The sequence below is a fragment of the Melanerpes formicivorus genome, unplaced genomic scaffold (assembly GCF_026170545.1).
Source record: "Melanerpes formicivorus ecotype bairdi unplaced genomic scaffold, bMelFor1.0.p_v2 SCAF_5, whole genome shotgun sequence".
In the NCBI taxonomy this organism is placed as follows: Eukaryota; Metazoa; Chordata; class Aves; order Piciformes; family Picidae; genus Melanerpes; species Melanerpes formicivorus.
The window spans coordinates 20732497-20746954 of NW_027142357.1; the positions used below are offsets into that span (position 1 = coordinate 20732497).

Below are 14458 nucleotides of genomic sequence, written 5' to 3' on the forward strand. Positions count from 1 at the left end.
AAAAGAAAAAAAGTAAAGCAAGAGCACATTTTAGTTCAGTGACAGCCATATTCAAAAAGTTGGTACCATCTAGGTAATGTTGGCTACAACGGGTTACAACACTCTTGGTGTTAACTGGTGCTCAATTATACATATTGGGTACTACTGAACACTAGTAAAGTGGAAAAAGGCACCTGTTTTCTTTCTTGTCTTTTAAATTATTTTAAATTGACCAGCAGTCATTTGCACTAATCCTTTTTTTCTCCTTGACACAGTATTGCACTGCAAAATCATCAAGGAAATCAGGTGTACTTATAAACCTGCCCTATGCTCGTAAGAGTCAAGAAACAAATCAACCGAAGAATTTAGAGAAGATGTGAAGCAAATTACAAGAAGATCAAATTGTACCGTATAGCTTTCAAAAAGAGAAGGTAAAAACCTGCAAAAGCCACAACAGGCCTCACTGAATAAGTTGTTTTTTATAAGAAAGTAAAACTCACTGTGAAATGAAATGGTTGAAGCCTCTGCACCATTTTTCAGGATGTAGCAAAGTAGGAGGAGGATTTCTGAAAAAATACAAAGTTTGTCATTTAAAATTTTAATGCTCACTGGAATTATTGCATAGATAGTCAACGAAGATGTACTAGTTCCACAAAGGAGAAAATCATGATCAAGGAAGTAATGCTCAAATTGTGTACCTGAAAATATGCTCAAAATGTGTCCCCTGCCTGCTGAGTTTTCCTTGCTGCTGCTTATTCACTGACAGTAGTTCTCTTTTCATGTCCTTCTCCTTTTATGTCAATACCTTTGAAGTTGGTAGTCAGTACAGATCACAGTGTGCTTCCCAACACTTCCCTTTCAATTCAGCCTGACTCAGGAAGGATCAACTGAAACTGGAATATTAACCTAGCATCACACCACTTTAGACCTTTACCCCAGATCACTGACTCTGAATAAAACTTTCAGCATGGATATCTTCATAAGAACTACCAAACTATCAACAATCTGTAGGATTTTCAGTCCAGATTTCAACCTATATTCAGTTTGGATGACACTGCAAACCCTAAAACTGAAAAAAAAACAGATTTTGTTTTTAATATTGCATTTAGTGGACAGTATTTTTTGATTATATAGTAAGATGGCCTTCCAAAAAAAAACTCTTTTAAAACCTACTGGATTTTATGTTAGTTGGCACACAATCACTTTCCTGTCTGATTGTTACTGGCTGGAGGGCTGAGCCCAGAGAGTGGTGGTGAATGGCACCACATCCAGCTGGCAGCCAGTCACTAGTAATGTCCCCCAGGGATCAGTGCTGGGCCCCATCCTGTTCAATATCTTTATTGATGATCTGGATGAGGGAATTGAGTCCATCATCAGTAGAACTGCAGATAACACCAAACTGGGGGCAGGAGTTGATCTGTTAGAGGGCAGGAGAGCTCTGCAGAGGCACCTTGACAGGCTGGACAGATGGGCACAGTCCAACGGCATAAGATCTAACACATCTAAGTGCCAAATTCTACACATTGGCCACAACAACCCCATGCAGTGCTACAGGCTGGGGTCAGAGTGGCTGGAGAGCAGCCAGGCAGAAAGGGACCTGGGCGTACTGGTTGATAGTAGGCTGAACATGAGCCAGCAGTGTGCCCAGGTGGCCAAGAAGAACAATGGCACCCTGGCCTGTATCAGGAATAGTGCGGCCAGTAGGAGCAGGGAGGTCATTCTGCCCCTGTACTCAGCACTGGTTAGGCCACACCTTCAGTACTGTGTCCAGTTCTAGGCCCCTCAGTTTAGGAAAGATGTTGAGCTGCTGGAACATATCCAGAGAAGGCAACAAAGCTGGTGAGGGGTTTGGAGCACAAGCCCTATGAGGAGAGGCTGAGAGAGCTAGGGTTGCTTATCCTGGAGAAGAGGAGGCTCAGAGGAGACCTTATTCCTGTCTACAGCTACCTGAAGGGAGGGTGTAGCCAGGTGGGAGTTAGTCTCTTCTCCCAGGCAACCAGCACCAGAACAAGAGAACACCATCTCAAGCTGCACCAGGGGTGATTTAGGCTGGATGTTAGGAAGAAGTTCTACACAGAGAGGGTGATTGCCCATTGGAATGGGCTGCCCGGGGAGGTGGTCAGGTCACCATTACTGGAGGCGTTTAGGAAGAGACTGGATGGGGCACTTGGTGCCATGCTTTAGTTGATTAGAAGGTGTTGGGTGATAGGTTGGACTCAATGATCGTGAAGGTCTTATTCAACCTGGTTAACTCTATTCTAGTCTAGTCTAGTCTATCCTATCCTAATATACAGAGTAAGGTCTATAGATCATATTAAGTGGACCAAATTTTAAGTGGACCAAATTTAAGTGGAGCAAACTATAGCAGGAAGTATTCATTAATAATATACTATATTACACTATATTCTCTTCCACAGTTTTCTTCTACAACTTAAGATGTGATAAGCACTGGAATACATTTAGCAGTCTTGAGATTAAGTTTGCGTTTTATGAAACCTTAACGGTTTGTCTTTTGCTGCATTTGAGGGCTCAATGCAAAGGGTTACTGAACTCAGGAGGGAAAAAAAAAATCACAGTAAGACTTATCCTACAAGAGAAGCACTGATACTTCAGATTGTATCACGAATCACCTTTATATCGGGGCCACATTCCACAGCATGACATATACAGGAAGCTGAAGGACAATACAGCCTTATTTTCTGCTCTAAGTGATGAAAATTGCAAGTAGATATATTACTGCAAAAAGTGGGTATAATTAGGCTTGTCTTTTGAAAATGTCCTCTTTGGATACAGTATGAGGAACCAACCATTAATTTCCTAACTTTCCGTCTTCTTTCTTTAGTTTGTTCTATAATTCATAATTAGTCACAGAACTACATGCTCTATTTCCTTAGGCATACACATTGCTCTTGTGAGGAATTTTTCTACCCTTTTCTTCAGTGCCCCATCATGGTCATACTGATACTGCTTTTCACTGGGAGTTTTGCTTCAATGAGGACTGTAGACCGAGCTAGTACAAGGCACCCCATACAGGTGCACAGTGCTCCTTAGAACACAAAGACTTCAGCAACCTTATCAAGGAAGAAGTGCTGCTGAATTCTGAATGATACAAACACAGTTATGTGCTCCAAATATTTTAATCTATTGAGCTTTATGTGTTCCCTGTCATTCAGCCTGCCTCCAACGTCACAGCTGGTAAAACAAAATCAGTCATTTAACCACAATAAGACCAATGATGCAGCTCAGTGACCACCACTCGGCCTTTACATCAAGCTGTGAGCCTAATTACATATCACAGATAATAAATATTTGTTGACAACGAGGAAACAAATACTTTCATCTTAAAATAAGTCTTTGACAAATTCATGAAATTTGAAAATGTTATGACTATTTTTTAAAACTATTTCAGTAAGCAAAGCCATACATTTTACAATCAGAAATCAAGACAGGGCCTCCAAGGAACAAACTGCATCATCAGCCTACCACATTGCTTCTAATGAGACATTAGCAGAGGAACATCCAACACCTGTCACCATGAACAGGCTGTGGCAATCACAGCGTCATAGATGCAAGTTCTGAATTATTTTTCTAGGAGATTTAAGAGACAACAGAGCTGTTGACAGTTGCCTGGGTTTATTCATAGACAGTTATTACATGAAATTAAACCATTCAAAAAAAACCTAAGTGAAACAGCCATAGGAAAAGCACTAAGTCAACCATACATAACAAGAAGATTTCTCTACAAAAGGTGATATAAAACGAATGGCTTCTATTAAAAGACATTGTCCTACTCTGAGTTAGAACAGAATGAATTCTGTTTGGTGATTTTACTTTTCACCTTAGTATCTTCTAAATAACTGTACTTTCTGAAACTAGTGACATGTTTTCACAGACAGTGTCTACTTCTAGCAGTGATACCTCTCAGTATCTCCAGGCAGTACCAAGGATTCGTGTGTGGGCCAAGGTTGCTGCAAAATCCTGTACTGCTTTGAGATGCACTGTAAAAGGCCAGTGGAGAAGTGGACAGGACAGGTGACCCTAAATTGGCAAGCAAGGTATTCCATTCCATATGCATATTCAATGCAAAGCTGAGAGATCAGGAAGGTCAAGATCTCTTCTTCTTCAGTGGCCAGTGTCCAAGGAGGACTCTGTTCTGCTCTTGATCTTGATCCGCATGTTCCTGAACTTGGTTCTCGCCTGCCATTGAGTCCAGCCTGGGACTTCTGCCAGAGCACCAGTGGTGACTAATTGCTATCAGGCAGGTTCAGTTTGATTTTGGTTTTGTATGTATTTGTATATGTTTCATTTTATTATTTTCTTTAAAGCAATTCTAGTTTTACAAACAATAATTCTCTCTCCCTTAATCCTTTTCTCTTCTCTTTGGGAAGAGAGAGGGCAGCCCCTAGCTGGTAGAGAGTATCTATCACTCATTAAGTAGCTTACCTACCCTTAACAAAGCCCCTGCAAGGGGTATTGCCATCCACCATTGGCAGCTAGGCATGTGTAGTTTCCAAGGTTCTTGTGGTTTACCTGGTTCACAGGGTTTACATAGTTCACAGGATTTGTGTAGACTACACGCATTACGTTTTCATTCCCCTATTCACATTTGGATCTGAGGCCCATCTACTTGGTCCAATAAGTTGCTCACAGTTCCTGTTTAGATGGTCTTGTAGGTAAGGGTCTTCTCCTAATGGCTTTAACACAGGTCCATTGAGGGGAAGATTCTCTCTCCTGTCTAGTTTTTCAAACAGTATTTCAAACTGACATTAATTCATTAATTCAAATCCTGTCACAATGGAGTATCCCTGCCTTGGGTAATATCCCAAAAAATCCCAGACAATTCTTGACAGGGCTCAGAGGGTTTTCTAGCACATTTGTTTTGTGGCTGATGCAAATTAATAAGATGCTTCTACTGATCAGAGTAAAAAATTCAGATCCTGAACACTCTCCCATTTATATGGCTCCTACTAAAGGCTACTCAAATTCAATTTCAAGAAATACATTTTACCAAAGTCCACTCAGCAGGTACTATGTTCAGCTTTGTCAGATTAAGACAGAAACTGTGGAGTTTTGGTGCCTACAGAAGTGGAGAACCAGCACAAAATTTTGCATACATGGAGGCACGCCTTTGAAATCACATTTTAGGTCAGTAGAAAGCTGTCATCAGTCTGAATGCTGCTGCATGAAGCCTCTATAGTTGGGAACCTCAGCAGCACATTGACTCAAGAGATCAGGAACAAGCAATGTCAGAAGCATGGAATAAGAACAAAATAGCTCCACGTCTACAGCAATTGTCCGCCCACTGAGTTATCCAGAGGGCTCCAAAGACAACTGAACACCCTTTCCTCAAAATGCCCAGAATTGTACAAGTCTCAACCATACTGAGCAACAGTCTCCCTTAAGTCTTCTTAACCAGATCTGTAAGCATGGCATTCCCATGCCTATGCAGCCTCCAAGGCATAAACTGTATGTTGAGACTGTATGGACCTAATCACAGCATTTGAGACAGCAGGGAAAGGCAGTAGCTCCTCTTCTCTCATAATCTCTAGCTTTTTAGGGCTCAGTACAGTTACATAAACCTTTCTCAGGCAAGGTAACAGACTAATGCCAGATCATAGTACTCCAACTATACAATTAAGGGACATCAGCAAAATTACACTTATTATGCCAGAACAAAGGGTACAGTACATCCTCGGAAAAGATTTGAGGGAAGCGAAAGAATGCTTCTGTCCAATTCAGTTATTTTCTAACTAGTCATTGCTTCACTTCTAAATAATTTCTCTTTTCTATTCCCCCTCCCTTTCCTCTGAAATTACTGGTTTCCTTGTGTAAATATCTAATTCAAAATTGTTAACATACAACTTCCATTTTTTATGTTCTAAAACATCAAAGGCATATAACTATTCAAATAACATGTAAGGGCCTTAATTCTAACAAGGATCTGCTCAAAACCTATCAAGAGAAAAGAACCAGTTAAGAGGAAGCAGAACACAAGACATTATTGCTTGACTGCTGAAACAAAAATATTCTTCTTGCTGAAATATTTGATTATGTTCACAGAGTTATCTGATATTGCCCTCTTTACTGGAATGGATGCTCTTTCTTTTCCATAGGTCACACACAGCTACAGAAGTCTGGACTGAACGTAACAGCATATGATAAATTCATATTAAATTGAAAGTTAAACAGACAAATAACTAAGAGGCTGTATGTTCCTAATTACTTGAAAGGGTCAAAGGTATCAATCCACTTTTTAAGATTTTTTTTTTTGGTAATACCAGGTCCTGATCTAGTAAAATACAAACTGGTATCTGTTTTCACTTTCTCAGAAAATGGCTATATATCTTGTACAACATAAACACATATTTGCACCCTTTTGTCTGTGATTTTACATGACTATTGATTTATTTTGCCACCACTAAGTAGGTGATTTAACAGATTAACAATGAGATATGGGCTCCACTGCAAAATGAATACAAATCCACAAATCAACAGACTGTCACCTACGTCTTTAAAACACACTTAAATCTTAAAATTTATTCACAAGTCTCCAGCTTAGAGTATTTAATCAGCCAGCATAGTAATGAGCAAAAATAAATAGTAGTCAGTTGCAGAATTATGCACAAATGTCCTTTTGATTTTCAAGATTCACTATATGCATTGCCAAAAGAAGAGCACTTCAAGAAGAATATAAAGAGGCTGTCAAAAGAAACCTTCTGAGAAACCTCCTTCACATGAACAATCCTGTGTTTCAAAATCATACATATCTGACAAATTAGAAGTCACCTTTAAAGTAATGAGTACGGACAGAAATAACCTGCTAAGCACATCAAATTATTTTGAAGGCCAGATAATAACCTTCAGAAAATGTATTACAACCATTCTCAGTTATATAATTATTTTTTAGTTCATACAAAGAGAAAGAAAATGGATGGAAAAGTATTGCAAAGTGTTCTGCTTGGGAACATCTGGATTATCTTTGACTTTTTCCCTTGAACACTGCAGTTCACAGGCCACTGCTTTCGGTCACATTTGGCAGCTGCAAGGTTTCATTAGCCTTTTCCAGGACTTGACAAGACATCATTTATTTCTGTCATTTACTTTTCAGTTTCCACTTTCAGTTTTGGCTCCAGTAAAACAGAGACAAATATTTTATTTCAGAAAAATTCTATTGGACGAAGGTGAAAACACACAGTTTTCCATTCCAATGGGCAAGCTTCAAAATAAATATCTAGCATAACTGAATTGCAATTGTACTTTGTCATCTCGTTTATTCACTAAAGTTTCAGAGAGCTAAAGAGGCACTAGCAAATTAACAGCAATGAAATAGAGGAAGTAATAATAGAGATTTTCCTTTATAACCAGTTCACATCTTTACTGCAATGTAGTATTTTACTTTTTTATTGAAACCATTGCTCTGTGAATCTGCAAAGCAGGAGATAGTCAGTTGCCAAAGAAATAAAAATGGGAAATACATGTGCTGTTTTCTAGACACGACAACTTCTGTAGCTGGAATATTAAAGTACTCTGACTACAGTAAATATTTGCAGAATTATATGGGAAAGAAAAATATTTGCTAGCATCTGAAAGTCAAAATCCCACAGAAAAATGTCTAAGGGCAAGTCCCAAATCATCTATGTTTCAAACTTCCACTGTACATCATCCAGTTTAAAAGACCTGAGTAGGCCACCTGTCTTGAAGACATCGCCCAGCAGAGCAGATCCATTTTTGGAAAGCTAAATGTTGGCTTCAGAAGAAGACTTAAAGGGGTGCCATAGTTTCTTTTAGGAAGTGGAGGAAGACTGCCAGGGGCTGTCTCTGCCAAGGACACAAGCATGGTAGCAAAGGCCCTGTCATACCATGGTCAGTCTGCTAAAAGGCACAAGGTAACACAAGGTACCACAAGGTACCTGTGACTTTCTAACTGGCTGAAATACACTTTCGAGGAGCCTTCTTTCCATCACAACTAAAATGTTTTCACTACATTACTCCCATGAAAAGGGCCAATTGCTTCACAGAACCACAGAAGCAGTTTTGTGCAGTGTGCTTTACATTCATTTTGTTGTCTGACATGCTTAACTCTTATCTTCAAAAACAAAAATACCTTATTCTTCCATTCCATGGAAGAGAGCCTTTCCTTAGCTAATGCTCTACAGAAATACAAATAAATACCAGTCACCCCATAAAATAATTTTATTACCACATGCTTGATATGGCTTGTACCGAACATGGAATTCAATCATTATGCCTGAAAAAAAGCAAGCACTTAAAACTCTGCATTTCCACCATTTGCTACTCTATGACTCAAACCTTGCTTACTGTTTTCAGTTTAGTCTGGTTCATAGCACCGTAAGAACCGGTATTATGATAGCCCTAGCAGTTGGGTTTAGAAATGAATACTTGTAGAGGGACTATATTAGTTAATGGTGGCATCTTTAAAAAAAATTGAAGAAGAAATAGACTGAAAAATGCTAAAGCATAAAGAAATGCACAAGACATGTAAGGTTATCAAAAAGGAACTATTATTTAAGATAACATGCTTTCTGAGCATTAGGATTGTATGTGGAATGGAGCTGATTTGTTCCCTCTCCTATTCTCTTTGTTCTGGGTTTGGCTGGGATAGAGTTAGTTTTCTTCCCCGTAGCTGGTACAGTACTGTGTTTTGGATTTAGTGTGGGAATAACGTTGACAACACACTGATGTTTTAGTTGTTGCTAAGTCAAGGATTTTTCCATTTCCCATGCTCTGCAGTGAGCAGGTACTCAAGAAGCTGGGAGGGAGCACAGCCAGAACAGCTGACCCAAACTAGCCAAAGGGATATTCTGTACCATGCTGTGATAGCCTTATTATATAGCTCTATTGTCGCAAAACAATGCATGTGACAGCCCATAATGACTCTATTGTCTCAAACAAGGTGTGACATTACCTGGTTTGAATACACAAATGTGGTGGTTTTGATGGCCTTAATAGATCTGGAGGAGAGCTGCTGGCTGGGGGATGATGTAATTTCTGCAGAGCCGGGAATTCCCTCTTTAAAACCTCTGCAATAGTGCCACTGAAAGGCCAATGACACCCCTCTGTGCATGCCCCACTCATGCACACCTCTCTTTGTGATTTGGAGAGACAGTGTATAAAAGGACCACAGCTTCTGGGGCCCACACACTGCATTTACCACAGAAGACACTGATGCAATGTACACCTACCACTGAAGGCCTCAAACTATGCCTGTGAAAACGCTGCTGGATCTAAGGAGTGGTGATATCTTTCTTTTTCTCAGACTCCTTAACTCTTTTCCCCTCTTCCTTTTCTTCTCACTTTCCCTCTGCTCCAGTTCATTACAGAGAGTTTTCATTGGCTCCAATAAACCCAACTCTTCAGCCATTTGCTGATGGTTTGCTTTAATTTACTCTCAAGGAAATTTCTGACTCTTAGCACAACCTCCCCTGCTGCCCAGGATTGGCTCAGGATACCAGGTCATGACAAAAGCTCAGTATATAAACTAGGGGAGCCAGCCAGGAGCGATGGATCTCTGTTCAGGCATTGGTCAAAGGGTGGTGAGCAACTGCATTATGCACCATTTGTCTTTCTTAGATTTTATTTCTCTCTTTTTCCTATATTCAATTATGACTGTATTTTTAATTGTAGTTATTAGACTGTTATGTCAACCCACAAGTTTTACATTTTTTTGTGCTGTGGCCACAGCTTGAGTACTGCGTTCAGTTCCAGGCACCACGGAATAGAAAGACATCGAGGTTCTAGAGCATGTCCAGAGAAGAGCAAGGAGGCTTGTCAGGGGTTTGCAGGGCATGTCATACTGAGAAAGCTGGGATTGTTTACTCTGGAGAAGAGCGGAGATCTTATTGCTTTCTACAATGACCTGAAAGAAGGTTATAGTGAGACTGGTACTGGTCTCTTCTGTCAAGTAACCAGCAATAAGATGAGAAGAAATGGATTTAAGTTGTGCCAGGGGAGGTTTAGATTGGACATTAGGAAAAACTAACTTACTGAGAGAGTGGTGAGGCACTAGAACAGTCATCATCCCTGGAGGTGTTCAAGAAGATGTGGCACTTCAGGATATAGTGGTCAAAGTAGTTGGGTTACAGTTGGACTTGATCTTAAAGGTCTTTTCCAACCTTAATGATTCTATGACTCTATGGTAATAAGTGCCAAGGATACACAAATTTCTTTTAGTTGTATTTTTCTATAGTAAATATTAAAGACACAGAATGAGAATCTGAATCATAAACCAAAAACATGAGAAAGCAATCCGTTTCCTCAATCTGGGAAATACTGCATTATCTTCTTTTGTGAAGACTGAAAATGTATGCCTCCTAACAACAATAAAACTATACATTTGTGCCTTCCCTGCTTTTTCTGCAGTACAGAACTGACACAGCTCTAATGAGATCCTTGCAACTGAACAGAGCAAAAAGTTGACTTCTCCACAGAGGGAGCTCTCACAAAGAGCATTTACTGTATATTGAGTTGGGTAGGAACTATGTGCAAATGTGGAATATCTGAAAAGTGCTAACAGGTTCTGTATGGAATATCCAATACAACAAACAAATTAAATTAACCCAAACCAATCAACCAACAACACCCCTCCCCCCCCCCAAAATACAATCAAAACTTTAAAAAAAATCAGCTGAAAAGTAAAATGTATTTACATCGATAAAGATGCATGTAATATGGAAGAGAATTCTTCCTTGCTTCTTGAATTTCCTCTCAGTAATTCATTACAAAGCACTAAGGGGTGATTATGTACATGTTGACACAAGCACTCAATTTTAAATAACATGTAGAAAGGCTAAACACAGAAGAAAATTAACACTTTCATCAACTCAGATCTCTGTTTTGTTCTAGTGTAAGATGTTTCCTGTTCTTTTTGTTTCTCCAGACAGTTCAAGCAGATGCTGCCTGTGAAAGTCTGACATGTTTGCATGCTGGCAACAGACCTTGTATCATGAAATTGCCTAATAAAGCTATCTTTTTGTAATTCAGAACATCTTTACCCAGCACTTGTTCTAATATATGAACAGTTTGATAAGAGGGAATGTGATATAATCTACACCGTGAATGAAGAAACCGAGAAATTATTTTGGCTAATTTAACCAAATTAAAGTGCACGAAGTCAAATCACTTCAGTCATCCAGGTAGAAAGATGAAAGCTGCTAGAATAGAATAGAATAGAATAGAATAGAATAGAATAGAATAGAATAGAATAGAATAGAATAGAATAGAATAGAATAGAATAGAATAGAATAGACCAGACCAGACCAGACCAGACCAGGTTGGAAAAGACCTTTGAGATCATCAAGTCCAACCTATCACCCAACACCATCTTATCAACCAAACCATGGCATTAAGTGCCCCATACAGTCTCAAACACTTTCAGTAATGGTGACTCCACCACCACACTGGGTAGCCCTTTCCAATGGCAAATCACTTCTGGGAAGAATTTCTTCCTAATATCCAGCCTAAACCTCCCCTGGTGCAGCTGGAGACTGCGTCATCTTGTTCTGGTGCTGGTTGCCTGGGAGAAGAGACCAACCCCCACCTGGCTACAATCTCCCTTCAGGTACTTGTAGACAGCAATAAGGTCTCCTCTGAGCCTCCTCTTCTCCAGGCTAAGCAACCCCAGCTCCCTCAGCCTCTCCTCATAGGGCTTGTGCTCCAGACCTCTCAGCAGCTTTGTTGCCCTTCTCTGGACACGTTCCAGCAAGTCAACATCCTTCCTAAACTGAGGGGCCCAGAACTGGTTAGGACCATTTTTCTCCCTAATCCAAAAGCACAAGAGTTGCTTCCTCTGCTCCCATAGACCTATCTTTTTGGTTTGGTTTGGTTTTGGGGGTTTGTGGGTTTTTTTATTGTTTTTAAATACAAATTTCAGTCATTTGATCTTGCAACTCAAGTAGATTAGAATGCCAGTCGTAAAGACCTTATATTTTCAGAGATAACCAGGGTTATGCTCAAGTTTCCTCTTTTTATTGGATATACTATAAAAAAATTTACAGTTTTTCAATAAAAGAAACATAGTTCTACTTAAAAATAGTTATAACTCTCCTGAAAAATTAATCTGATCAGTTTTACCAGCATCTTTTTTCAGTCTTCTAACCTAGCTTTATACCTTTTGTATGATTTCAGTGCTATTTTTGAAGGCTTACTAACAACAAGTCCAACAATTATCTTGTTCAGGGAAGTAAGTGAATTTTCCTGTTTACTGTGTAAATTCCTGCTTATACACCTGCATGGATGAAGTGAAACCTTTTATCACAGCACACACCAAAGCAGGCTGGAAAGGACCTCAGGAGGTATCTACTACAACCCCCTGCTCAATGCAAGGGCAGCTATGAGTTCAGGTCAGGTTTCTCAGGGCTTTATCCATTCAGACTTTCACCCTGCAAATTTATTTTCAGTCAATTTTCACAAGGATTCTTAGGTTATCAAAGTCAGCACTTTAAAACCCAGCCCTTGAATGTGGCCTTTGCTTTGCATCCCTACATGCCTAACATCCCATTTAGTGCCATATAGTGATGCTACCACGGAACTGACTAACAAACCATCTCACTTCATCACTATTTACCACTTTTTGTCCTCATCTTTTTCTTTCATTTTCTTTTGCATTCCCTGCTATTTCTTCAAACAACACTGCTGTAACCTTTGTGAATCCAGCATCTCACAGTATTTTAATCTACATTTCAGTTTGTTCATATGTTAAATGTGGTCTCTCTCCACAGAATACAAGTGTGTGGTGTCTTGTTTGAAGAGTTTTTCTCTATCCTCACTATAGTGATGAAAAGTTGCACCTCCTGGAGGAACTCTTGAGAGAAGATGTAATACAACTGAAATCTAAATGGCCTTTTATTGTGATAAAATAAACTCACCAAAATTAACTCTCTGAATACTGTAGTTATAAAGATTTATAACCAATGTCTACTCCAATAAATATTTCTTTAAAATTTTTATGAGTTCTAACTTAGAATTACACCTGTGTTAGGAAAGAAATATAAGACACTAATTGTTAATAGTAAATGTATAGATAAATGTACTGCACTATTACTGCACTAATCATGACTAATGATTAAATATCCTGCACAGAATTTTAACATTAATCAAACTGGTAATTATAACAAGCAAATCAATACCTTTAAAAGCACAGCTCCTTTTCACCAAATCTGTTTGCAATAGTGTGATTACTTCTTATTGCATATATCTGGAAATTTCTTCAGATGGCAAAGCACTAAGGCATTTGGTTACTTTTTATTACAAAAATAAAATAACCAAGGTACATTCATTGCAGTCCTAAGGATCATTACAATCTTGCAAGAATGTGACTAACAGCTAAAAGGTTTGTCTTGTCTTTTTCTTCTGCTTCTATCAGTCAGTGAATTAATTCTTTTACAAATGTGAACATCAATATACTATTTCTGAGAAAGGTATCTGTTTTTCAATTACATCCCATGAAAAGTCTCTGGTACTGTGAAATATTTGAGGTACACTATTCTCTCTGCAATACCAAACTATGTGAAGGGATTACCTTTTTCAATGCAAAAATCTAATTTAATTTACTCAGCTCAATTCATTATAAATTATATGGGCTACTGAGCTGCAACATTAACCACAGGCTATAAAGCATGTTTTGGAAACCCACAGGGCTAATGTTTTGAAATGCAGTTACCCTTCTCCAGGACTGCACTCCAAACAAGAACAGAATTTTATTATTTTCCTTTAAACAGCAAGTTTTGACTTGCACCTGTAAGGCACATGTGTGGCAAGCTGCCTGCACACCAACTGCTGAATGCACAGTAACTCAACAGAACACAAGAATGTATTTTGCACGTGCAGCACCTACGGGTGAAAACACATGTTAAAAAAAAAGGAAGAGTTTGACAAAGAAGACATCACAGATAAAATATGCAGGTTTTAGGAAAGTAAATTTATACATGCATTTCCAAGTTACCAAGTGGAGTGGCTTTAACTTGAGATGGTGTTTCAGACCTACATAAAAAAACTTTTTTGCTGCCTGCCCCCACCGTTTACATCCATGAATGACAGATAAGCAATATTGCTACTTCACAGACAAATACCACTCTCTAAAATTGAGTCACACATAGATGAGAGACTGTGTATCCTTCCTGCCAGCATTATGGGTCCAACCTCACATAACCTTCTCATCTGTACAGAGCAATTATGAAGGGGACTAGATGAAACAAGGCTTTAATTAAAACATTACCTTCCCCAAAACCCATTACAGAAAAAAATCCAACTCTCTACAGATTAAACATGAAGATGGATATCCTGCTAGGCCATTCTTGACTCGCACAACCACAAGGTCAGGTAGGCTGACTAAGCATGCTTCATAGCCAGGAAGTCCAAGGGAATCACTCATCCAGTGTACTCCTCAGGCAACACTGACTGCGAGTCTCTTGCAAACCTAGCTTCAATGCAAAGCTTCTCTCAAGGAAGTCAGACATGGGAA

The 14458-nt window shown here is 39.1% G+C and overlaps 1 protein-coding gene across 20 annotated transcripts in view; it reads right to left on the reverse strand.

Moving 5' to 3' along the window:
* The window catches only part of MYO3B (myosin IIIB), a 202190-nt gene that overhangs the window by 125530 nt on the left and 62202 nt on the right, over positions 1-14458 (reverse strand). For 18 of the 20 annotated variants that reach the window (XM_068138617.1, XM_068138614.1, XM_068138619.1 and 15 more), the window contains one exon: positions 480-545. The exons of the other annotated variants lie outside the window; for them this stretch is intronic. In XM_068138617.1, coding sequence (XP_067994718.1) covers positions 480-545 — 66 coding nt within the window. The remainder of the gene's footprint in view (positions 1-479; positions 546-14458) is intronic. 20 annotated transcript variants of the gene reach the window in all.